The sequence below is a fragment of the Vigna unguiculata genome, chromosome 5 (assembly GCF_037176805.1).
Source record: "Vigna unguiculata cultivar grain cowpea cultivar isolate G323 ecotype 2 chromosome 5, ASM3717680v1, whole genome shotgun sequence".
In the NCBI taxonomy this organism is placed as follows: domain Eukaryota; kingdom Viridiplantae; phylum Streptophyta; class Magnoliopsida; order Fabales; family Fabaceae; genus Vigna; species Vigna unguiculata.
Genome location: NC_140796.1, coordinates 48087269 through 48113495, shown reverse-complemented (window position 1 = coordinate 48113495; position 26227 = coordinate 48087269). Strand labels below are relative to the sequence as shown.

The 26227-nt window shown below is 31.1% G+C and overlaps 3 protein-coding genes across 3 annotated transcripts; 2 read left to right on the top strand and 1 right to left on the bottom strand.

Moving 5' to 3' along the window:
* The first annotated feature begins 1363 nt into the window (after positions 1 to 1363).
* LOC114184965 (diacylglycerol kinase 5-like) lies at positions 1364 to 9400 on the top strand. Its single transcript, XM_028072403.2, has 12 exons — positions 1364 to 1816; positions 1903 to 2025; positions 2201 to 2329; positions 2620 to 2705; positions 3341 to 3464; positions 5878 to 5926; positions 6787 to 6869; positions 7074 to 7141; positions 7899 to 7973; positions 8329 to 8416; positions 8598 to 8714; positions 8837 to 9400. The coding sequence occupies exons 1-12, from the start codon at positions 1610 to 1612 to the stop codon at positions 9155 to 9157; spliced, it is 1470 nt and encodes a 489-aa protein (XP_027928204.1). The 5' UTR covers positions 1364 to 1609; the 3' UTR covers positions 9158 to 9400.
* Positions 9401 to 10322: 922 nt separating this feature from the next.
* LOC114183792 (protein THYLAKOID FORMATION1, chloroplastic-like) lies at positions 10323 to 12790 on the bottom strand. Its single transcript, XM_028070932.2, has 5 exons — positions 12461 to 12790; positions 12041 to 12308; positions 11680 to 11896; positions 11087 to 11202; positions 10323 to 10840 (listed from the first exon to the last, which is right to left on the bottom strand). The coding sequence occupies exons 1-5, from the start codon at positions 12660 to 12662 to the stop codon at positions 10750 to 10752; spliced, it is 894 nt and encodes a 297-aa protein (XP_027926733.1). The 5' UTR covers positions 12663 to 12790; the 3' UTR covers positions 10323 to 10749.
* A 12448-nt stretch (positions 12791 to 25238) lies between these two features.
* On the top strand, positions 25239 to 25814 carry LOC114185844 (uncharacterized). Its single transcript, XM_028073780.2, has one exon. It carries the CDS (start codon positions 25413 to 25415, stop codon positions 25689 to 25691), a length of 279 nt encoding a protein of 92 aa, XP_027929581.1. The 5' UTR covers positions 25239 to 25412; the 3' UTR covers positions 25692 to 25814.
* Positions 25815 to 26227: the final 413 nt, after the last annotated feature.

The window sequence follows — 26227 nt, the reverse complement described above, 5'->3', positions numbered from 1 at the left end:
CTTGCGAGCATGGACAATTTTTTCATCCCTACATACAAAAATAAATATTTCTTCCTCCGCTTAATATCTAATAATTGAATGTTGAATGTACTTATCCTCCTATTGGATAGTATGTATTTCCCTTATTTGTCTTGAATTGAAATGTCGTAGACAATTTTTCTAGGTAACAATGCTTAACTCAAGGATTTTGTAAAGAAAAACAATTTTAGCTTTTGTTCAAAAGATCCTTCAAATGTGGCTTCATTTAATACGATGTTAGTTCACTTATACATGTGATTATCGTCTCAAAGTGTCAAAGTATTTGTGTTTTATTAAATGTAAACTAAGACGGTATACTATTGTATCATCTGTAAAAAAAACGGCTTTTTTCATTTTCTTTGTATTCAGTCACCATCTTTTCGATAAAGCATAATCTAGTACTAATCATGATCATAGAATATTAAATGTGTTTTAGTTGAATTCAGGACACGAACAACCATTATCATCTTTTCTACGAATGTCAACAAAGTTATTTCAAATTAAAGTTGATAATTAATATTTAATATTGTCATTATCAATTTTTTTATCGATATAGGTCAATGCTATTTTTCAACTAAAGTTAATTAAAATTATTTTTTATAAACATTAATAATAATTTTGTTTTCTAGTGCTAAACATAATTATGTTTCAATTAATGCTAACAAATGTTATTTTCGGTTGATCTAATTTAAGAGGAATTATATTATTCCATTTTGAAAAAAAATTGAGTTTAAATTAAATAAACAAAACATGTGTGAGTATATCAAGAAATGGACAACCTCTAGAAACAATCTCTCATGTATAACACTAGTAGACAAATACGGGTTTAAACATCGCATAATTGCTGGTTGTAAAATCGAGAAGTTACAGTATCATATAGTTCAACAAATTATTTTAATAAAGACCGAAAGCCAACCCAATTGGTAAGAGACACTTGAAGAGAGGAAGTCCACTAAGAAATCATATAAGTGTGGTTCTTTTTCTTTTCAAACTATTAATCCAATGGAGCAAAGACATTTACATAAAAAAATAATACAAAAGTACAATAATTTATTTCAGAATATCCGAGCCCTCGGGATTCGGATTGGGTGCATTCACGCAGTTGCAAACCAACACGCTCAATAAAGATCAATGGCTGACTTTGGAATGCATATTCTGAATCTGATTATCAAAATAAAATATAATGACAATATCTTCATCGGACGATCACAATTAGCGCACTACATTAACTCGTTAAATTCCGACTGCAGACGATTCGTATCACTCGGCTCAGTATTCACTTTCCTTTCTCCGATCCTTAGGCAAGGGACCCACCAATAAAAACGCACTTTTCTTTCAATTTCCGCTTCGCTCTTACACAACTCGCTTCTATCAGAATCTCAGTTTCGCTTCTGCGTCAGCATGTCACTCAGATCCAGCTAAATTAATCACATTTGACCAACACAATTTCACAAATCAAACAATCTCATTGCTCAATCTGAGAACACTTTCCAGTGCGACTCTCTTCATCACCTCGCATTGCATGTCTTTTGAAATCACTTTATAATCTCTCTGTCGCAAACTTGCTTCGGTGTCGCAGCTGAATGTGGAAATGGCTTCTCAATCCTCCGACGGAAATTTCATGAGGAACTTCTGGATCCCGGGCCACGTGCTGGTGCCGGAATCCGCGGTTGAAAGTAGCGACGTCGATGTCGACGGACCTGAGTGTCCGGTTCTCGTTTTTGTTAACTCCAGGAGTGGTGGTCAGCTGGGAGGAGACCTCTTGAAAACGTATCGCGCGCTTCTTAAAGAAAATCAGGTATTGTTACTTGTTAGTGTGAGATCTTTTAAAAATCTTGTACGAAACCTCGTTATGCAGGACTGAATATAGGTTGTGGTTTTAAGGTTTTCGACTTGGGGGAAGAGGCTCCTGATAAGGTTCTGAGCAGGATCTATGCGAATTTGGAAAATCTCAAGCTTCAGGGCGATCGAATTGCCATAAAGGTCATGGAGAAATTGAGATTAATTGTGAGTTGAATTTCTTTTTCATGAATTAATGTTTCAATCACAACTGCAACGTCGTGGATATAAAAAATTTCAATGTTTTCTTTTTTCTTTTTTATATATACTTGTTTTATACGCCGTTATAAATATAGTTTTTTCTTTTTTTTTTCCTTTATGGTGATATGTTGCTTGGCTTTAGGTTGCAGGGGGTGATGGAACAGCTGGTTGGCTACTTGGAGTTGTTTGTGATCTCCAACTGTCTCATCCGCCACCCATTGCCACGGTTCCATTAGGCACAGGGAATAATCTGCCGTTTGCATTTGGTTGGGTAGGATATTGCAGTTCTATGTTGTGTGCTTTTAATGGGACTCTGCCATGATTTGGTAGTTGTAGAGCTGCAGATGCTTACCATTTAATTTTAAAAAAAGAATCATCTACTTATTCCCTTTATATATTAAGATTTGTGGATACTAAGTACTTCCCTTTTGAGGAAGTAAAGGAATTTTTCTTCGCTTTGGTATATGTTGTGACATTGATAAGAAACATCATCAGAATTTTTCATATTTATAAAAAGTAAAAAGCCGATGGAACTCATTTTTTTCTGTTGCTTTATTGCAGGGAAAGAAAAACCCAGGAACAGATGAACAGTCGGTCAAGTCATTTCTGAATCAAGTAATGAAAGCTAAGGAAATGAAAATAGACAAGTATTGAATTTTGGTTCTGCTCTTTCATCTTACAATTAATTGTTTGTGCTACTTCAATGGCTCGCTTATTGATCTATAGTTCCATTTCCTGCCTTCTATTGATAAAACTTCAGGCACCCTTATTATTGAGTGTAATAAATTGGTATGTTGCTAGGTTATGATTGAGATCCTAATTGAATTTTTGTGAATTAAAAGCATTTTAGTTGGGCTCGCTGATGTAAAAATTAATTGATAGTTCCGATATTCAAACTGAAAACTTATGATTTCCTTTTTTACTTACTAATTTAATTTTCATTTAGTGGGAATCAATTCAATATGAGATTCTTCTGTCACGTGCTCACTAACCTTGTTAATCGTAAATTATCATGTTATCAGTATTATTATATTCGTTTACTCTTTTTTGTTCATTACTTTGTTTTCTGAGGGAGTATATTAGTGGGTTTTCTAGTTTTGTGAGAGTCCATTTTTCTGCTTTGGAGCTTTAGTTGTGTCCTTGCTGACTTCCCACACGTCCTTATGCCCCTTTAATTCTAAGTGAATATATGACTATTGTTCTATATATTTATTAATTTGTTATTCTTTTGTTTGGCAAATGTTGATTGCTGATTTTGTGCTCTGTTTTCCCAAACCCTCAGCTGGCACATTCTTATGAGAATGAGGATTCCAGAAAAAGGTGCCTGTGATCCAATTCCACCCCTTGAGCTACCACACTCTTTGCATGCCTTCCATCGTGTATCTGAGGCAGATGAGCTTAATATGGTAAGATTATACTATTTACTATTTTGCAATCTAATACTACATCTTGTTCATGGTAACTAGAAGATATATTTTGGAACTTAACGAATTTCATGGAAAGATACCTTGAGTTTCATATGCTCTATTTTATGATTTGATTGGAAACTTCCGTAAATATGACTGGATGATATAGGTTTTATAAGGTAAAACTAAGTTGCACTGACTTAGAGACGAGTTGTGATGCAGACCGCCACAAACAAATAATATAAAGATAGAAAAAAACTAGGTAAAGGTGGAATGGATACGGTAATAGTATTATTTATCGCTGAAATCGGCAAAAAAGATGTACTAGAAAGGATAAGTCTTTCTAATACCCCAGAGCACTGCTCCTTACAGAGTAGTGTAACAACTACTCGGTCCATCCATAACACGTTCCTCTCCCCCTCTACTCTCGTACCTCCTTAATAAAAGGGATTCTATTCTCTCTCTATAACTAATTCCTTTTGCCAGCTCATTTTTTTCCTTTTCTTTTGTAAACAATCCATTCTTTGGGCTTTGTGGCTGCTTCTTGGACAATCCTTTCTTCCGGCCCAATGCTTACTACTCGATCCCCATCATTGCCCCCTCCATTAATAGTAATCTTGTCTCAAGATTCAAATGAGGAAATTGGCTACGTATGACCACAACATCTTCCCAAGTGGCTTCTTCAATTGGTTTTGCAGCCCACTGTATCAACCACTGTTTTACTTGTTCACCCTTTTTAACCACTACTCGCGAAGCCAACACTGTGATTGGAACCCATGTGTCAACACAATCCCCTCCCAAGCCTGTAGGTAATTCAGACTGCACTTGGTAGTTTCCTATCGCCTTTTTTAGCAAAGACACATGAAACACAGGGTGAATTCTAGCTGTCTCCGGTAACTTCAAGCGGTAAGCTACAGTTCCCACACGACCAATGATTTCAAAAGGCCCATAATACCTTGTCTGTGAGGTCTCAATTTCAAAAACACCCAATCTCCTATGTCGAAATTGCGTTCTTTCCTTTTAAGGTCAGCCTGATTTTTCATACGCTCTTGGGCCCTCTGTAAATGGTGTTTGAGCTGTTTCAAAGCCTCATCTCTGTCTAAAATCTCCCGTTGAACAACTTCCACTCGTATTTCCCCTTGAGATCCCCGTATTAACGATGGGGGCTTCCTGCCATACACCACTTCAAAAGGAGTGGTTTGTGTGGACTCATGGAATGTAGTATTGTACCAATACTCCGCCCAAGGTAGCCAATGACACCATTCTTTAGGTTGATCAGTCACAAAACAACGCAGGTATGTCTCGAGGCAGCGATTGATGACTTCCGTTTGACCATCCGATTGTGGGTGATAAGCTGTTCCCATGTTTAGAGTCGTGCCCTGCAACCTGAAAAACTCTTTCCAGAATTGACTCATAAAAATGGGATCTCGGTCGCTCACAATTGAGATAGGAACACCGTGTAACCTCACTATTTCTTTCACAAACACCTCAGCCAAAGTTTTTGCAGTATAAGGGTGTTTTAACGAAAGAAAATGAGCATATTTAGATAGTCTGTCCACTATGACAAATATAGCTTCATACCCTTTAAATTTTGGCAGCCCCGTGATGAAATCCATCGAAATATCATCCCATACTCGCGCTGGAATGGGTAGTGGCTGCAAGAGCCCTCCCGGGGACGTCACAAGATACTTCTGCCTCTGGCACGTATCACAAGAGCGCACATACTCTTGAACTCTTCTTTTCATGCCTCTCCAGTACAAATTAGCTGCCATCCTTCGGTATGTTCTATAATACCCTGAATGTCCGCCTTGAGGGGTTGAATGGTATTCTTCCAACAACTTTGGGATCCAAGCAGAATTTTCGGAAAGCACCAATCTGCCCTTGTAGAAAAGAGCCCCTTGTCTATACTCAAATCCCGCCGCCTCTCTTTCTCCCCTATTGATCTGGTCAATAACTTCCTTAAGCTTAATATCATTATGGACTTCCGAAAGGACAATATGGCAATCCAACCACATTGGAAAATGTGTTAATACTCGCAATTCTCCCTCGTCTATCTTCCGAGATAAAGCATCCGCCCCTTTGTTTTCACTTCCCGGTTTATAAACAATGTCAAAGTTGTATCCTAACAACTTAGCCATCCAATTTTGTTGACTGTCTGTGATGACCTTTTGCTGCAATAATTGTTTTAAACTTTTATGATCTGTAGTGACCAAAATTTTTCTGCCCAACAAGTAAGGACGCCAATCGATCCCCATCAAGGTGTTTCAATTCTGAGTATCTAATACTTTATCCTTGCTTTTAATCTTTTTTAAGGGGCCTATTGAAAGTTTTCAAAACTATTTTGCTAACACAAGTTTTAGCTTCGTTTGTACTCACTCTACTTCATGACTGGTTGTTTCTTATTGCTTCTCAGGAAGGCTGCCACACTTTTCGTGGGGGGTTTTGGAATTACTTCAGCATGGGTAAGAATAACTTTTCTTGGGTTCCTTTATGGATGAACTACCTGAGATGACTTCATAATTCTATTTTCGTCTAACATACGATTTGTTGATTTAAGGCTTAATAGCATTTTTGGTCCCTATATTTGTAGCAATGATATAACGTTTTCACTTTATTTATTTTTATTCAATGTGATGTCTATAATTTTTAAAATGACTCAATGTGATTCTTCTATTAGATCATTATTAACGTCACACATTCCATTTTGTCCCTAGGATTGGACAATAAACGTATAAAAAGAGTGGATAATTGTATAAGGAGATTTCGGCTCATCATCTCTAAACAACGTAAATACTAAATCTAAATCTAAGGGAAGAGGCCATATGAGTCTTTTTGAAAAATATAGGGACCATTGAGCAAAGAATAAATAGAGGGAAAAAATTGAATCGTTACTACAAATATAGGAACCGAAAATGTTATTAAGCCTTGATTTAATTTTTCATTATAATGTGTGTATGATTTAATTTAGTATCTTTTGACAATATAAAATCCATTTTATATTAATTTTAGAAATAAAACTTACATTACGTAAGCTTAAAAGTATGAATTTGTATAAAGGGCAATGCTAATGGAAACAATCCTTGATAAGGTAAAGTCCTGGGAAACAAAAAAAAGCATAAATCTGTAACGATGGAGACTGATTTGTATAATGTTAATAAAATATGCGGATTGCGTTAGATTGATTGATTACCTTCATTGGTGTTGACTATTCTTATCATCTCTTGAAATATTTTTAGATCATCGAAATAGTATATTTTGAGTACTTCATTTTTCTTCATTCCATCAATTCATCCTACTCAACTCTTATGACTCCAAATTGTAGGAATGGATGCTCAAATCTCGTATGCATTTCATTCTGAACGAAAAATGCATCCTGAAAAGTTCAAAAATCAGTTGGTCAATCAGGTATGTCTATTTTGGTACTTGGTAGGTTGTAGTCATAGTATATGTACGTAGAAAGTATTGCATAGGCATAAATGACAACAATACTATTTTGACATTTTCGCTCTGGATTGAAAAGTCTATATAGTATAGGTCTTTTAGACCACTAATATGTGATTGCATCTACTATTTCTTTTATTGATTTTATTCTGATTTTAATCGTGTCAGAGTACTTATGCTAAGCTGGGATGCACACAAGGATGGTTTTTTGCTCCTCTGTTCCACCCTCCTTCCAGGTAAGTTTCTGTAGATCTGTCATTGGTTGGATTGTATGTTTTTTGTGTTGTTTTTCTTCCAAGGTCAGTTTGTGTAGAATGCATAAATTCCTTATGCACCGAGAAACTATCGCTGATCGACAGAAAGAATGCATAAATTCCGTGACTATTGAGAGATCCAAGACTCTTCATATCTATAGCAAACGTTCCTTATTTTTATCCAACTGACCAAATTGGCTAACTAATGTTCATGCTCGTAATATATGCTACAGGATTCATATTGAAAACCTGCTTATGAACATTAGTTGAAAGGGCTCCTTGCACTGGTTTTCTAATTGAATGAGTGTATCTTGTATTTAATTTTTTTATTTTGTCTAATGAGTCTTCTCAATGCAGATTTCTCCATCCAACCATGAATTCGTTATCATTAGTTAACTTGGCACTACTTTGTTCGGCATCATGATTCTAAACCTACCTTTGTTATTTGTTAATGATAGACTAAATAATATACAAGGATGGACCTTATGTGAGCAATTATTTGCTCCACCAGTTGAGTTTTTGGAGTGACAAACTGGCTTGTTCACCAGTTTTCCCGTTAAGTCAGATGGTTTGTTTTGGCCTTTTTGTTGCTTGCTATCTGTAGTTCTGGCAAGTTGTACATGCACATGCCCAAGCCACACACAAAACATCAATTCTTCAGAGATCCATCTAAGCATTGTTTTCATATATATTTGCTACTTTACCAGTTAGATAAATGCATTTTGATCTTTGAATACAGAAACATAGCACATCTTGCAAAAGTAAAAATCATGAAGAGGCATGGTCATTGGGAAGACCTGTCGATTCCGTCCAGGTATATCCTTTTCTATTCTCATGTATGATCTTTTCTTTACTTCTGTAAGGGGAAAACTCCTGGACTTTCGAAAGATCCGAAGACAGTCATAACTATGGTTGACAGCTATCCAATTTTATTGCTATGCAAACCATGTTTATTTATGTCTCTCCGAAGTTTATTGCTTTTATCGCTGTCTAGTTTCATTATTTGGTGATTACTGTCTGTTCACTTGGCGACTTATCAAGTATGGATATTTTGCGGTTAAATGGCCATTTAATCCACTTCCATTTTGTCCATTATCTGTTCTTTCTTTTCCAGTTTACTTCTGGAATAAAGATATGTTTTATTAACTCTCTTTCCATTTTACATACAGCATCAGGTCCATTGTATGCCTCAACTTGCCTAGCTTTTCTGGTGGATTGAATCCATGGGGTACACCGAACAAGCACAAGAGGCGTGATGTAAAACTTTCATACGCAAATCCTGAAACACTTTATTTCGAAAAATGTTTTTTCCGCTGTTATTTTTAATGCCAAATGCTAGTGGTGGTAAATAATAATTAATATATAATATTTTTGTGCACATGCTCTTTGAACAACCAAAACTGAGTATGTTTTCTTGATTCAATTCAACACATTGCAGAGAGATTTGACACCTCCATATGTAGATGATGGCCTTATAGAGGTGGTTGGCTTTAGAGATGCTTGGCATGGGCTTGTTTTGCTTTCTCCAAATGGACATGGAACTCGCCTTGCCCAGGTATTGCATTAGTACATTTTGATACTCATGCCATATTCTTCTTTCTAAATCAAACTTTTTAAAATATTTTCTAAAAGTCGATTGCATCTATTATTAATGGCTTCAAATTATCTTGACATTAGGCACACAGAATCCGCTTCGAGTTTCACAAAGGTGCAGCAGAAGAAACATATATGAGGATTGATGGGGAACCTTGGAAGCAACCCCTCCCAGTTGACGATGATACTGTTTTGGTGGAAATTTCTCACCATGGCCAGGTTAACATGCTCGCAACTCATGAATCCAAGTCTAAAAGTGTAAATGATCCGTCATCTCCACACCACCATGATGTGGAAGAAGATGATAGTGATGACGAAGAATCTAAAGCAGATGAATTCCGGAAGTTTGGTGCCGCAGAAACATTCAAGATCCCAGATGAGGTAGACCTTGCTCATCTTAGTTAGGTATTTCATTGTGAAAGCCATTCTTTTAAGTTATGCAGCTGACAACAGTGCCTGCCTAGCTATTCATAGCATTTTTATAAACATTTGCCGTTTCCATTGTCAAAAACATTCACCTCTTTGCTCTATTCTAGCAGCGTTATGTCTGTAAACGTGTGAATGTAATTTGGAAGTGTTATGCAATAATTGTTTTACTTTAACATAAACGTATGTGCAGTTGAAATAATACAAACCTATTAAAAAGAATGTTACTTCTCCTCTTCATCATATATCTGTTGCTGAAAGAGAGGGTTTGATGATGCATTATTTGACATTATTATCGTCACTTCTTTTTTTCGCTTACTGTCTCGCTTCAATCAAATAATTTCTTTCTCCTGCCATTCACTTTTTTATCTGTTGGGACCAAATCCCATCACCATCTTTTTGTTACTATTCTTTTTTAATTTAAAAAAAAATGAAAAACTTTAAAAGAACTAGAGCGTTGTTTTATTCTAAAAAAAAAAAAAACTATCATTAATGTTGTTGCAAAAGAAATAAAACTGAAATTCATCCATCTAGAAAATAATAGTTTTACATCACTCTAAAAAAAATACTTGAATCCACTTGAATAATGTAATAATATTTATTAGAATTTTAAATTAAAAAATAAAATAAATATAACTAAAATATTATTATTTTGAGTTGTATTGTTTGTTGGTATCCAAATATCACCATCCATGTATCCTACTCTAGGATGTTTATTTCTAATAGGAGGAATTTTGAAGGATAATTAACAAGAAGACAGAATTCAAGCTTGAAACCAATCCCCAAGACGTATAAAGAACTGCTTCTATCTAGATAAAGATGATAGAATTTTTATGCTCTCTTTGTCTTCTAATAAACCTTATTATTATCTAAGAACTCCTATAATTGACTTATTATTAGCAGTGTAGTAATTAATGGGCAGTAAATTAGTTTCAGATTAAGTAGTAAATTTATTGGTGATAAAAAAGTAGTAGCAAAGTTTAAATATTCCTTTGGTGGTACCTGCGGTTCCTTTTTTTTTCTTCTACAGTTCTATATATTCTACATTTGTTTGTTTATTGCTTTAAACTTCATGGAACATTAGTAAGCGTTTATCACCTATCTAAAAGTTATGAATTCTACCATTTTGTCACACACATGCATATCTAGTTGGAAGCAATCTTGACCTTTGTAATTTGCTGTTGGTGTGGTAGTTTAGTAGAGAGAATCGTTACAAGGATTTGGGTTGATCACCATGACTGAATCTTATAAATTACAATAAGAACAACATGCAAAAATCAAGGATTTGTTTTCTCTAAATTGTACACTGTATAGAATAAAGCAGGGAATAAAAATTGTTGATTAATCAACTATTGAGATTATAATAAATTGATTTTCACACACGTATGTATTTTATTAAAATCTCAATCATTGATTATCAATTTTTATTACTATATTTTATCCTTTGAAGTGTACCCTGTAAAACCAAGATGATAGAACTTTCCCCTTTGCTTATCCAACTCAAGAATCAACTGAAAAAACATGTCAAAGATAATAAGTCTTGAGTAGGAGATTGATTCAGATGAACATAACTACAGGCCTGGAAGTTGTTCACCCAAACATTTTGTGATGGCCTCATTAGCCTTTTGTGTTTCAGCCCTTTCATCCCTTTTCTTCTTTTCCCTGAAGCAAAATTCCATCTCAACTAATCAAAAATTTGCTAAGCAAAACAAGCAAGTTATAATTGTAAATCTGTGACATTTATTAGTTCTAGAATTCAGTTCAGGAGAACATAGACTTTGAAGTAAAATAAAATGTGAGCTAGAGACTATTGATATGTATCACAATTATTGATGAACTTAAAAAAAAAAAAAAAAAAAAAAAAGAGATCAGAGAAGAACAATGGAAATGACAAGGTTTCATCTTTACCTGTCAACATACTCCTTCAGCAGTTCTTTTGCTTGAACCAACTTTGAGAGCAGGTTACGATACACGTCCAAGTCCCGATCAACACTTCTTTTGTTGATGTTCAAAGCCGCACAAAGCTGTTATGTTCACACCAAAGATGAATTTATAAGAGCTACAAACATTAACTAGGATGAAATTTCTGCAATCGTATACTGAGAGTAACCTGGTAGGAAGACACATAAGGTTAATCTTTTCACATATGATAGAGTTTCTTGGTTTGCAATTTGCTAGAACTCATGTAAATGAGAACTAGGCTTGTTGCTTCAACTTCAAATTCTAAATGCAAAATAAATGTTTAAACAGACTTCCCTACCAATATATTTATAGGTAAATAAATTCAGTTTCTGTTTCATGAGCTAAAATCAGCTTCCGCACTTAATTTATGCAGAAAGTTTTCTCATTCAACTTTACACAGTGCATAGGTTGATTTAGCTTATGACAAAAATTCAATCCATTTTACCTTTCTATCTTCCTTTCCTATAACAAGTTCTTTAAAAAAAGTAAACCACAATAGTCCAAAATTCAAATCACAAGTCTGAAATGAATCGTTTAACCTTGTCCAAAATTGTTGGTTCCGTAGCATTTGCCAACTCAAGCAGACGAAAAAGTCCAACTGCAAAGAAACGATTATAACTGAATTCACCTTTCCCCGCTGCTCTTTCTGCTATGTCCTTTAAAATCCCTTCAACTTCTCCTTCTTTGGATGAAAACTCAAGAAGGGAACTTGGGTTTTGAACCCGAGCCCACTCTTCCAACTTCCTTGCATCTATTCTGTATAAAACATCATCAATATAACATAAAAATTACAGAAAATAGTCTTTGAAATGAACATGTACGATAAGTTTCATTTCAGCTATGATTTTTGAAAAGGAGGCACAAAAGAAGAACAAAACAAGAACTACACAATGTTGTAACCTGTATTGTTGTGGATCTTCCTTCAATGCGTTAATGTAGGCTTGGAAGATGGCATCTCGGTCCTCATCACTGGGATAACCTTCCATGAGTTTATCATATACAGTGACAAAACCAAGAGCAAATACAGGGTCATAGCGGTATGATCTCTTGTATCTCATTAAATGTTGCTGCACAATTAGCTCCTGCAGCACTGTGTTGTAGATACTAGGAATTGGTCGCTTATATGCCTTCAGGAAATTCAACTTTGTCTCCGAAACAGTGGGAGCATCTGCACATCATGCAACACATAAATGAATGTGTGAAGAGGGAGAGACACTCATATACCTTTTCTTCTTTAATTTGTGGGATGAAAGAAATAACTTGAATTTTTCATGTAACATACATAGGCGCACAAAGCAAGTTCAAAAGAAAGACAAGAACCTGCGACAGAAGACATGCATTGAACAACCATGTTAGAAGTGGAGTTGGAAGCTCGAACGCCAACATGGTGGTAAGAGAAATGGGTGCGGAGGCCAAAGAAATCTGAAGAGGTGGCGAGAAAACGAGTGGGGGAAAAGGTTAGTTTTTTTCTTTCCGGGCAGTGAGTGACCGCAGAGAAAGAGAGAGAAGTGAGAGCCGCCATGGATGGAAACTAACTGGAAAAGAACGAACACAACAACGCAAGAAAGAGAGCGAACGAGATGAAGGACAAATCCAAAGGAGATCTGCATTGCATTGCTTTCAAACGCACGTTTGTGTTGGAATGAAAACAAGACCTAACAGATCGAAAAGCTTATCCACACTGTGAAGTCTCAAACTGAAACTGAAACCTTCTTTTGTCCACATCCCAACCAGCCACTCACGTGATGACACGTTCATCTTTCGCACTCTCGTTTTCTTTTTCTTGGCTAGAACAATAACAGAGTTACAATTTTCTGCAACTGTTGTGTGGAAGTTACACCAACACCAGCGTCGGAACAAAAAACTAAAATGCATTTACTATTAATGTATTTGAGATTTTCTAAACTGTTTAAATGTAAAGAATGTATTTTTATATGATTATTGGTTGTTATAGTGGGCTTGTAAGAGAAAGCTAATCTTGCTTTTCTTCTATCAGTATTAAATATATGTTTCAGTTTTAGGAGATTAGTTATTATTTTAGATTAGGAGTGAGATATTATAAATATTTTATACTTAATATTTGTTATATTTTGCTCTATATATAGAGTATATCAATAAAATACAAAAACATATTCCACCATATAACATATCACATATATCTCTCATATTTCTCATATTTTCAAAAACCCTAAAAACCTCAACATATGATAAAGAAATATATAACCTAACAGAATATTCTCAACAAGATCTTTCTTAAGAAATTATTTGTCCTTTTCTTATATTTTTTTAATTAAATGATTTTTTTAAAATGGCCTTAATGAAATATTTAAAATTTGTAAAACTTGAAATTATCGATAAAATCAGTCTTTTTAACAAATTTTTTTAAAGGGATGAATTAGTTCAAAAAATCTTATGAGTATAACAGAGGGAATATTAAGTTTTAAAATGAAATTTCTTTATTTATATATATATATATATATATATATATATATATATATATATATATATATATATATATATATATATATATATATATATATATATATATATATAAACTCCGATGACAAGTCCCTTTTATTTTCATAAATGATACAAATCGCTATCCAATACATACTCAAAAATGAATTTATGTAATTTTAATTGTTTTAAAGTCTTTGATAAATTAGTTAATTATTAATCAATTTTACTTACTGTTATAAAGACTTAGAAAATGACAGGTAAGAGTGACAGTGATTTAAAAATAATGAGATTTGATTAATTTAATATTAAAAGTCTTAGTATTTATAATAGTGTGATCAATAAGTTTCATTATTTTAAAACACATTAGTTTTTTAGAAATTATTTTTTTAAAGTTTTCTGACTCCTTTTTAAGAGTTCTTCCTCTCTAGTCATCTAATTAAAGAACCGAGACACTATAAGTGATTCTCGCGGCAAACTCTTCAATTTAGACCGATCAGTTTCTCCATTCGCATAAGTTGAGTTTCAACTTTTTTCTTGGTCTATTTCTGTTTTAGGTTGTATGTGAGTCCTCTTCCACTTGCATGCATATTTTTAATCATCAGTATGAGTTTTTGTTGATCAATTATCATAACAATATGTCCTTATCGTTAGTTTTTCAATGTGTAGATAGAGTATCTATGGAATTAGAGGCGTTTGACGTTTTTAGACCTGTTTAAGCTGGATAATAGGTAAGGAAAGCTAATTACAATGCTTTTAAAATACAGGAATGTTGAATTGATAAATTGTATGAAGATACTGTGAATTCTCTATGTGTTTAATCTATAGAATGATACATGATTATGTGCAATTGGTGTTTTAAACGTAAGATCATTTCGCACTAATGTTTGTGGTTAAATTGAGCTTGGTATGTGTTTAGTATTTGTAAAGGTTTTTTAGCTACTTAGACTTGACTGGGAAAATATAATTATGCAGAATCAAGTTCTACAGAATTATGCAAACTCATTGGTTGAGGATGAACTCGCTAAGCAAATCTAAAGTCAAGGGCTCACACACTTGGGAGTCGTTTGTCGAGTATGTACTCACTCAACAAATCCAAAGTCAGAGAGTTTACTGACTTTGTAGTCGCTGATCGAGACACCCTCGTTGAGCAAATTTTAAAAGGATTTTTCTCTTTAAGTTTTAGTGATTCACTCGTTGGGCGAGCCATATGCTCATTAAACAAGTAGACATTTGTGCACTTTTTGCTTAGTGAGTGGATGATTTCAATGAGCGAGGGAATCAGAGTCTAAGTAGTTATTATATGATCAACTGTTGAGATTTTGCAACTACTGTGAATGTTTACTTATGAAATGGTTGGTGTATGGGTTTAAATTGAGAATAGTTGATACTAATTCAAGGAGGATTAGTGGTGATTTGTAGTAGTGTATGCATTGATGTAGGAATTCAATTGGAAGTTATCTTAAACGCTCTAACCATTCAATTCTCAAGTATAGAAGAATAGGATATGTGGTGAGAGGAGCAGGAGGTCCTAGTCTAGGGGTTTTACCTTGGCCAAAGATGTTAACAGACTAACCTTGTGTGTGGTAGGATGAAACCCTTTGGCTATGGCTTGGCAGAACAATAGATGTCACCACAAGTGCATAACTTGTGTAGGTTCAATATCAATGCATGTATCTAGATAATTGAGTCTTGAGTCTTGTTTGAGTCATTATGTATGGTATGCTTGTATGTACCAATGAATTAATGAATTGTATGATTGATTAAGTATATGATGTAAATTTTATTTTTATCATATGAATAATTCTTTTGCATATTAGTTTATCCTTCTTTTGTGTTTCTATCTTGTGTTGTTTATCTTTCTTTTACATGATCATCTATGTAGTGACCCGTTTGTAGTGACCCGTTTGTAGTGTGCCACGTGTCAATCTACTATGGTGACACGTGTGAAGTTATTGTATGAATCTCAATTTGGTCCCATATTTATTAATTTGATTTGATTTCAGTCCCATTTTTTTTTTTAAATTTTCAATTTCATGCGTTCCAACTTTAGACCAAATTTAATTTTTATATAGATGTTATGGTGATATTTTTATTAAAAGTGATATTTCAATTACATATTTTTAACAATATTAAGTTTATTTAAATCTATATTTTACATTAAACTCTATTTAAATTTTATTTTAAAATTATAAATATATAGATCAATAAATTTACATTCGAAATATTTGTATAACATTATATATCAACAATTTCTATACAAATGTTAGAGTTGACTTAAAAATAACAGTTTTATAAATTCAAATGTAAAATTTTAAAACAACTTTATAACAAGTTAAAATAAATATATTTAAAATTTTAATATTAAATAAACTTAATATTATTAAAATATTTAATAAAAATATCACTTTTAATAAAAATAATCATAACATCTATATAAAAGTTAAATTTTGTCTACATTTGGAGCGCACGAAATTGAAAATTTTTAAAAATATTTTGGAATAAATCAAATCAAATTAACAAATATGGAGACTAAATTAATATTCATACAATAACTTGATACATGTCACAATATTATATTGACATATGTCACCATTAACACGTGTTACACTAAGATGTGACACATGGTATAAATACTTTTTTAAAAAAATTAAAAAATCAAAAAAAAAAAACGAGGAGGAGACATGTGGCACCTACTTAACCGTGTTAGTTTCAGACTAATGGAAAAAACATAATTGTTACTTATTTACAAAGATGTGAACCTAATTGAAATCGATAAAAATATGATGACCAAATTGAGATTTTGATATAAAAACGAAGACCAATAAAGTATTTTAAGCTTATTATATACATCTCCTCCTACACGACCTTTCAAAACTTTCATAATTCAATCACACCATCTTTTCCGTATTCCAAACCACATTATTTTTACCTCTTCTTCTCTTAAAATAGTGATATCACTAATAAACCATATCACTATAGTGAACACCTTAAAATAGTGATAACCCCATCTAGAAGATAAAATAGTTATATTCACAACAATGGTGAACACCTACTATTCCATTAACATTCTTTATTAGACATGGGAAGCAAAAAAGTGTCATCACCACCAAAACGGAAACTCATTTTTGTTTTAGGAGAGAAAGGAACATAGTGGTTATTCTAAAATTTGGGAGGTGCAGAAAACAAAAGCCTTGAACCAAGCCTAAATAAAAAGTAAAGGCTATTCGTTTATACACTCCCATAATTTCTTAGTGCACCCTCATAATTCTTAAAATCACCATTTTACCTTTCATAAAGTGGCCTCTGGATTACTTAGTTTAGAATCATTTTAACATGATTTCTAAAACAGGATTTTCGGAATGAGGTTTTTAGCATAAAATTTTCGAAATGAGATTTTCAAAATGTGTTAAATGTATTTCAAAATAAATTTTCCAAAACATGAAATGTATTCTAAAACAAGCACCGAAACTGAATATTTTGAAAAAGGTTTTCTGAACCAGCATAAACGTGTTCTCTCTCTTCTTTTTCTCTTTAGCGTTTTTTCTCTCTTTTTCTTCTTTGGATGGTGCAGCATTGGTGATGATGATAGCGATGTCAGTCACGGTGGTGCAGTGCAAATGAGAAACAGTATTGTAGTTTTTTCTTTTTTAGTATAGGATGCAGTTAGTAATAATGGGGTGCAGGAAACAAAATCTGAAAGTGAATAATCGAACATAGAATAATTGGGCTTGTAATCTTTAATCCATGAAGAAGCTGCCCAATTGACAACCATGAGCCCATACACCTCCATACATATGTGCCCATGAATAATGTCTTGCTCCTTTTGCTTGTTAACACTTCATACATTTTTTTTAATTAGTCATATGGTATTCACTTTCGTTCAGATATTTTAATTTGGTATCCGATTTTAAAAAGGTATTAATCGAGTTCCAACTCTTAAAAAAATGTCTCAATTAGGTTCTTTTCAGACAAAATTTATTAACGCTGTTAGTTTTATTCATAACTTTTACCTCTAAATATTAATATAAATATAAATATTTAATTTTGTAAGTTATTTTAAATATCAATACCATTGATGTCGTTAATAACTTTTTGCTGAAAAGGACCTGATTGAGGAATCTTTTTAAAAATTAGAACTCAACTGACATATTTTTAAAAGTGGGTACTAAATTGACACATACAAACAAGAATGAGTATCATCAGACTAATTAAACCTGTATTTTTTTTAGAGTTGTTGTGTTAAATTATGGAGATAAAATATATGAATTATGAGTTAAACATCTTGTTGTTAGAAAATTTTAATGAAAGCCAAAATTGATTGAGTTATTTAAATTTGACATATATGAAACCTAAAATTAATTATTTCTAAGAAAATATTTTGAAGATTTTCTCTATACTTTATATGACATGCCTAAAAAATATATTTGACTACATTATTAATCCCTTATAATTGAATTAAATATTTGTTTCTTTCTTCTAAAGTTATATTTATTTCCAAAATTAAAGTACCCCTATATGTTAGGGGTGGGTGGCATGAAAAAAAAAAACAGAAGGTAGATTGAAACAAAAGATTTGGAGTTAAATATTATATGTAGGAGTGAAAGGTGGAGCTCTAGCCTCGGTCTTATCCACAGAGGATCGATCAAAGAGGTGGCGTGTTGTTGTCTTCACGTGGACTCACGTAGATATGCCTTCTGCTCCAATGCTTCAGGAGACAACGTGCTTTACCTATTTAACAAACACAAAATCCTTATTTTATTTCATTCTTAGTACATTCCATGATGTTTTTTTTAATCTTTCAAATCAGTGAGGGATTTTATCTTTTAAAAAAACTTTACCACTCTATAAGCCTAAGATCAAATTAACTAATTAATAAAAATGTTTAAATCACACTTAAAATATTAAATAAATGGATAGAAGTTATCCTTTTAAGAAAAGACAACATTTTTTATTGTTTATTTGGAAGACAATAATTAAAGCATGGGAGTTACTCACTTTATTCCTAAACTTCTTTTTATATATGTATTTTGAAGGTTATATTGCAGGATGTTTAAGAAATATTTAATATTACTATACAAAATCGCATATTTGATCTAAAACACTATGTAATATCTGAAGTTTTAATTATGAATTCTAATTACAAACATAAGAGAATGTGATAACAGTTTAAGTATAGATTTAAATTTTTTTTTTGATAAAACTAGAAAATAGTAAAACATAAAGAATTTGGAAACAGAATAAGCTTAATCATCAAATTTTGACATTCATATATAGAATTGAAGGGCATCAAAATGTTTAGCTGATCTTTATCTTTGTATTTATAGAATCTCTATATATGATAAAAAAACATCAAATTTTAACATGGAAATAGTAAAAAAAGTTATATAAGAATTAAAAAATCTCAAAAGATAAAGACATGACTATATATATATATATATATATATATATATATATATATATATATATATATATATACTTTATTATCCTCTATACAATTAGAGAATCTTAATGACAATCATCAATTTCTGCAAACAACAACCAAAACATGACAAATGAAACATCTTATTTATTAACTTAGTTATTGGCCTGAAAGATAGATGCAACATTACATACTACTATTCTATGAGACAATTAATGAGTTTGTTTTGGATTTTATTGATTTTGTAGTATAAACTTTTATAATTGATTTAAAAAAAAAAAAATTTACCTGCATAATAAGTTTAAACGGTTCATTCTACTAATTTTGTCTAATTTAAAATATAGTACTTCATTTAACCAACTTTTATATTATTTATAAAGTTGGTTAAATAATGTTACTTAACTTTAAATAATGTTCGTAATAAATTGTATTAAAAATAATGTGGATAATAACTTCTTTTATAAATTTAATTTTTTGTATATTTGGCAACACTTCCTCAACTTAGTTGTTTCAGTTGTTTTCAAGTTGGTCTCATCTCCTTCTCATAAGTGCACCGGTGTGACTTCAACTAAAATATTTTTAAATTTGTTAGGTTCTGAACTAAATCCAACTTTAATACAGTATCATCTCTCTATAGTCCTTTAACTCAAATTTATAAAATATAAATTCTACGTGTTGATAGTAATTGTTTTTTATAAGTAGTAAAATATAAATTCTATATTATTTTATATAGTGTATATAAATAAAATCTTTAATTTTATTTTTATAAATAAAATATAAAAACTTGTATAAAATTGTTTTTATTACAAAATTGTTTTTAATTCTATATTATTGTTTTTATTACAAAATTGTATAAAAAATTGTTAGTTATTTATATATTTAACCAAATTTGGAATGACTATAACAGACGTTCATTACTATTTATGGCATAGTTTTTCAAAATTAATATAAAACTATCATTACTTTTGAGAAAATAAAAGACATGGAAAAACATTTTACAGAAATTAAAATAAAACCTACTTACATTTATGAAAAATTATATTTAAAATGTTTCTATGATAAGGTATTATGCAATGATACTTCAATTTGGGTCACGTATCATTGTCCGACATATATCCTGATACTTTAGGATATTTTATCAATACTTATCAATATATAATTTATAAGGAAATATTTGAGTAATGACCAATTTTAATGACAAAAAATAATTAGTCACTATCTAGTGATCAATTTAGGTACCAACTTATAAACTACAAATTATTGTCAACTAAAATAGTTCTAAAAAATTATAATTGGTCTCTAAATTGATAATTAAAATATTTTTTATTATGAATTGGTTTATAAATTGATCACTATCATTAATTATCAAGGTTTTGACTATCAAAATAATTGGTTTATAAATTGGTCAATAACATTAGCTACCAAGATTTTGACTACCAAAATAATTGATCTCTAAATTGGTTTATAATTAAGAAATTGGTCTCTAACATTTCTAGTCACTTGAATTGATAATTATATATGAGTTTTCTTACAGTGATACTTTTATGATTACAATAATTCAAATTTTTTTATATTGACAACTTTAGTACATAAATTTTTATTTCAGACAATAACAATCACATATTTATTATAAGAAGTATATTTAAACTTTAAATATGTGGATACACAGAAATGCTATGGGGAAATATGATTAAGTTTTTTTCTAAACTAGTTATTTGCCAAGATAATACATATTTTGTATTTATTATGATTATGATAAAAAAAATTGAACAACTTTGCAGAAAGTGATTCTCTGGCATTTCACACGGTAGGGGACATATCAGCATGTTGGAGCACGTGTGGGGTGGCGTGTGCAAAGGTCAGTGAGAACATGATCTCAATTGATGGTTACTTAAAGTGGAGGGACATTGAACATTAAATAAAGGCTGAAATATATGTGAAAAAATTAAACTTGTTCTTGTAAATTTTCATATACTTTATTTAAACTTTAAAAATTATGAATATAACTATTATAATTCAACTTATTATTATTTTTTATTTGTCAAACAATTTGTGTTTGAATTATTCATATTAGTTAATACATTTTAACTCAAATATTAATCTAAGATACTATTTAATATGTAAAGAAAAATTTAAAATCATTAAATTAAAAAATTATATTTATTTATTTTTTAAGTTTAAGAAAATATCAAAATTTTAAAATAATAAATCAATTTTACGACTAAATTTAAGAAATATATATATATATATATATATATATATATATAATTTTTAAATAAATTACGAAAACTTATTTTTAACAAGAGAATGGTCATCGGAAGAAGTGTAAGAAGATTTATAAAATAAGAGAAAGTGTGTTTTAACTTTTCATGAAACTTTTATATGTTATCAGTTTCTATCAGTATTAATTAATAACAAAATTCATCAAATTGATTGTGACATGATTTTTAAAATAATTAATAATGATTTGAAAAGTATATAATTAAGATAAATATTTTTAAAATAACATGTTAAAAGGAAAAATAAAATATAAGAAGGCGAATTGGCTGAGTTACGTTTTCAAAAACAATTTTCTAACTTTGATTAACCAGAAAATATGAATTTTTTTTATAGGTTAAATACTTTGTTTAAAGTGTTTGTTCAAAATAAATTAAAACTCACAATATTAAGATATTTACATTATATATATATATATATATATATATATATATATATTATTTTAAATGGAAAAATTAGAATTCTTGAAAACATATGAAATTATTTAAAATTTCATCTTTACCGTTTTAACTGTGTTAGAATTTATTTTCACATATTGGTAAAAATAAATAAAATAAAAGCTGTCAAATTTATGAAATAAAATTAAAATTTTCATTTTAAAATAAAAAAAAGAAGTACAATTTTGTAGTTCTTATTATAGTTATTATCCTTACAGTTATTATTAATATACTTTCTTAAGTAACACTATTTTGTACTTCTTATAGTTATTATTAATTATACCAGTTTAACAATAAAAATATAGTAATTAAAATAACAAAAAGATTTTAAACTAAGATAACTACATTATTTAGAAATATATATTTTGACATTCTCACATAAAAATACACTTGCTATCACAATATAATAATGTGCGTGAAAAATTTAAGTTAAAAAATTAAATATAATAAAAGTATTATTATATTGAATTCTTAAGTAAATGTATTTTGTTTTTTAAGTGTCAAAATATTATTACTCCTTATTTTAAAAAGAGATTATTAATGATGAAGCTTACCATAATATTTTGCAGGGCTACAATAGTTAAAAAATGGGTTATATAATTTCCGTTTCTTTACAGGAATGGCAATGCGGGCAGCCGGGCCCGCACAAACGTCCTGTCCCGTATATTTTATGTAGGTTGTAAATATTGGTTTGTTCCGTTCCGTTATTAGTCTGCGTGTCTACGGATTGGTCTGCATATTTTTTTAATTTTTATGATAAAATTTTTAATATTTAAAATTTGGAAAACTTTAAGAAGTTTACACAATTAAGTAAAGAATTTGGAGAGTTGAATAATAAATTGATAATTCAACATTTTTATCATATTCATATTCATACTATGACATACACAATATATATTTTAAACTTTAGCAAATTAAAAAATACATAATATTTATTTTTTCTAATTATACAAGAATTTGAAACGTTAATACAAGAGTTCACAAAAAAATAATTAATATACACAAGTGCAAATTTTTATTTTCTTTTAATTTTTATGTTGGCTTGCGGGTCGGCCCGCGGACTACGAACTTATGCAGGAACTCAATACCTTAGTCTGTCCCGAATTTTTTTCGCGGGTCTGGTGTCGGTCCGGACCTAGACATTGCCACCCCTATTTCTATATATATATATATATATACTTATACTTGAGTTCTGAGAAGTTGTAATTTTTAAATGAGTGAGTAGGTGTGACATCGTTTGTTCTTTATAGCAAGTTGTTTTCTTTAATCTTCCTTGTTCTTATAGGATCGAATCTAGCCACTTCTAACCTTCTTCCCGACAAATCCATGAGTGAGGGAAATGTCATGTTTTTGAAGTTGTTGGAGTTCATTGCGTGCATCAGCTGAGATATTCTCCTGTGTTGTTCCAAGCATGGAGGAAGAAATCAAACATAGAACAACCACAAAACACAACAGAGGTGCCTCCTCAACAAACTCAGAGACCCCTCTTGCTGTTAACAATGCTTTCGAGAATGTGCTTCATCAGGCACCCAAGAACACTAATGTCGATGCTGCTCATAGATTTAAAAAAGCCGAAGAATCTCTTCGAACTGTCATGTACTTGAGTTGTTGGGGTCCTAACTAATGCCTCAGCTTCATCAAATCCTCAACAACACTCTCTAGTAGTCACTGCTAGGTATGATATTTAGACTCTCTCTGCATAAATATTAAGAAAAAATAAACTTCTTTCATGACTTAATATTATCTTTTTTCTTCTGTAAATACCTGGTCAAAATGTTACTCAAATGCAGTCTTTTTCTCAATTCACTGCTGTTTTCTGCAAAAAGAAAAATATGCAGCATCTGTAGTGTACAAAGAGCTTTTCAAGTGTCGAATCGAATCTCTGTTATCTACTTTCGTTCTGTTATTACGAGAATGTTGGAGTGCTTATGTAACTTTTTATATTTGTATGTGAAAATCGGTAGAACTATTATGCATAAGCTTGAAAAACTGGATTCGGTGTACAGTGCTTTAACATTTACCAAGAAAGTTGGTAATTTGTGATAGTGATTGGTGAGGAAAGAATATGTTAGTGGTGGATTCCACAGTAACAAGTGGTGTGTGTGTTATCCTTGTTCACCATGTTTATCCAAAACAGTGAATGATGAATAACAAAATGGAGTAATGGCTGAACTTGACGGAGAAAACAAAGAACATGAAAGGTAAAACAATAGGATAATGAAAAATGTCCTCTTTTCAAGGAACCATCCAATGAAATGAACAGAATTTTCAATTTCTCATCTTTCATTTTCATCCATTTTGTGCTCCCATTTACGTTGTTCATGGGCTCCACTACTCACTCATTCGGATCTTATTTGGGCCTGGTTTGGATCCCTAAGCCCCTCTGACGAAACACTATTCATGGACCCGTTATCTCGTACAGTCATTGGGATGTTGAATTCAATGTCTGTTAACAGTTATCTTGGTATTTACGATTACGAAATTATGGACCCTTTTAATTACTAGGGATTAAAATACTTTTAGTTTCATAAACTTAATTTTAGTCATTAAAATTTTGTTGGTCTTTTTTTCGATAAATAAGTAATTAACCAGAAGACAAAACATTAATGGCTTCATGTTACAGAGAATTGAATTACATGATAAGCACTTTCATAAATATCAAAATTAAAATTACTCATACACAGCGATGAAAAACTCATTTAACCTTAATCATTAATAACTAATATACTTTTCAACATTATTTAGCACATTTTTACTCGCAAAATTTCATAACGTCTATTTAAATTAACATTATCAATAATAATAGTGAGAAATAAATAAATACAGGATGTAATCAATAAAGTTAACTCTTAAAAACTAGATTTATGTACACTTTAAAAAATAAAATAAAACTAAAATAAATAATTTGTTTATCAATTTTTAGATAAAACTAAAATAATTATTTCGTATCAAATTTTTATAAAAAAAAAACTAATTAAACATTAATAGAGAATATCTTAAAAATTACAGTTATAAGTTATGCTGTACCTTAATATGATATTAGTGGTTTTGTTAATAAACAATTAAAATTTATTTTAGTTTTGTAGAATGAGCTAAGTTTATTTATTTGTAGAAAGATAAGATCTAAGAATATTGAAATTAAAAGTTAGAATGAGTATTTAAAATAAGATAAGATCTAGTGTGTATTAAAGACAAATTTATTTGGTAGAGTGAGTGGACAACGTTAGATAATAAATATATATTATAAAAGTGTTGGATTGGTGTTTCTCTTGATATGCCCCCACCAAATCACCATCATTGAATTGAATAAACAATGGTACGCAAAAAACACTCCCAAACTACGGGTCCAAAATTGTTATATTATGGGCTTGTGGCAAAACCATGTGCAAAAGCCTTGCAATAATGCAAGTGGCAGCAGCCATAAATGATTAAACTATGCAAACTCAACTAAAGTCTCTCAGCTGGAACAAGACAAAAGAGAATCATTAAAAGACACAGAACTGCAATGTCAATGTGGCAACCTAAGAAATGGGGAGTGAAGAGAAAAACCTATGGCTACCTATTACAAACAAAATAGCATCCGGTTTTTCCCTTCCAAGCTTCCATCTTTAATCTATATAAGCACCAAATCACATTCAAAGTTGGAAACTTCAGAGTACACAGTAAAGGATAAGTTAATATGTGTCGTGGAGCTTTGGTGGTTGCAACCACTGTTGGAGTAGTGGAGACGTTGAAGGATCAAGGGTATTGCAGAATGAACAGCACAATGAAAACTGTGGCTCAACATGCCAAGAACCAAATAGGGTCAACAACTCAGGCCAAGAAACTGGATTTTTCTTCTTCTTCTCCTTCTTCTTCTTCAGCAATTTCAAATAAGCTGAGAGATGAGAAGAGAAGGAACGCAGAGGAGTCTCTTAGAACAGTTATGTATTTGAGTACTTGGGGTCCCAATTCTTAGACTTAGAACATTAATATTAGCTTAATATTGGCATAAAGATATGATATATGCCACTGATCAGTCACGTAATTCTATAAATTAATGGTGTCCTGAGTGCTATCGTAACATAGCACTGTTGGTGAACAGATTTTGCAAAATTTTTATTGTTGGTGTGTGTGTGTTACGATATATATGACTTAAATTGTCAAAAAAGATAAAAAAACTTCCAAATTTGTGTAGTTTCATTTTTTTTAGGTTTATAAGGTTTTGGTACGTATGGAATTACTTCTTACAGTTTTTATTTCACAGCTTTCTTACGTCTTATTTCAAAATAAGATGTCAGCACAATTTAATTTTTATTAATAACACCATCCTATGCTATATGCCAATGTAATTCCCAGCAAAAAGCCTATTATGGGTTAATATTTTTTTACAGAATATAATCCTATCTTACTATTCTATCTTACTATAAATTATAAAGCTAATGGTTAAAAATTCAAGTGTGAATCTAAGTTTCATATTGGTGTGTTATAGCATTAATCAGTTAAGTGTTCTTT

What these genes read in the sequence shown, in the direction of transcription:
- LOC114184965 (XM_028072403.2), top strand. Translation starts at nt 1,610, where the DNA reads ATGGCTTCTCAATCCTCCGACGGAAATTTCATGAGGAACTTCTGGATC. An exon ending in TGCCGTTTGCATTTGGTTGG is followed by an intron (nt 2,330 to 2,619) that starts GTAGGATATTGC and finishes GCTTTATTGCAG; the next exon opens with GGAAAGAAAAACCCAGGAAC. An exon ending in ATGGAACTCGCCTTGCCCAG is followed by an intron (nt 8,715 to 8,836) that starts GTATTGCATTAG and finishes TCTTGACATTAG; the next exon opens with GCACACAGAATCCGCTTCGA.
- LOC114183792 (XM_028070932.2), bottom strand. Translation starts at nt 12,662, where the DNA reads ATGGCGGCTCTCACTTCTCTCTCTTTCTCTGCGGTCACTCACTGCCCG. An exon ending in GAAGATCCACAACAATACAG is followed by an intron (nt 11,897 to 12,040) that starts GTTACAACATTG and finishes TGTTTTATACAG; the next exon opens with AATAGATGCAAGGAAGTTGG. An exon ending in CTGAAGGAGTATGTTGACAG is followed by an intron (nt 10,841 to 11,086) that starts GTAAAGATGAAA and finishes ATTTTGCTTCAG; the next exon opens with GGAAAAGAAGAAAAGGGATG.
- LOC114185844 (XM_028073780.2), top strand. Translation starts at nt 25,413, where the DNA reads ATGTGTCGTGGAGCTTTGGTGGTTGCAACCACTGTTGGAGTAGTGGAG.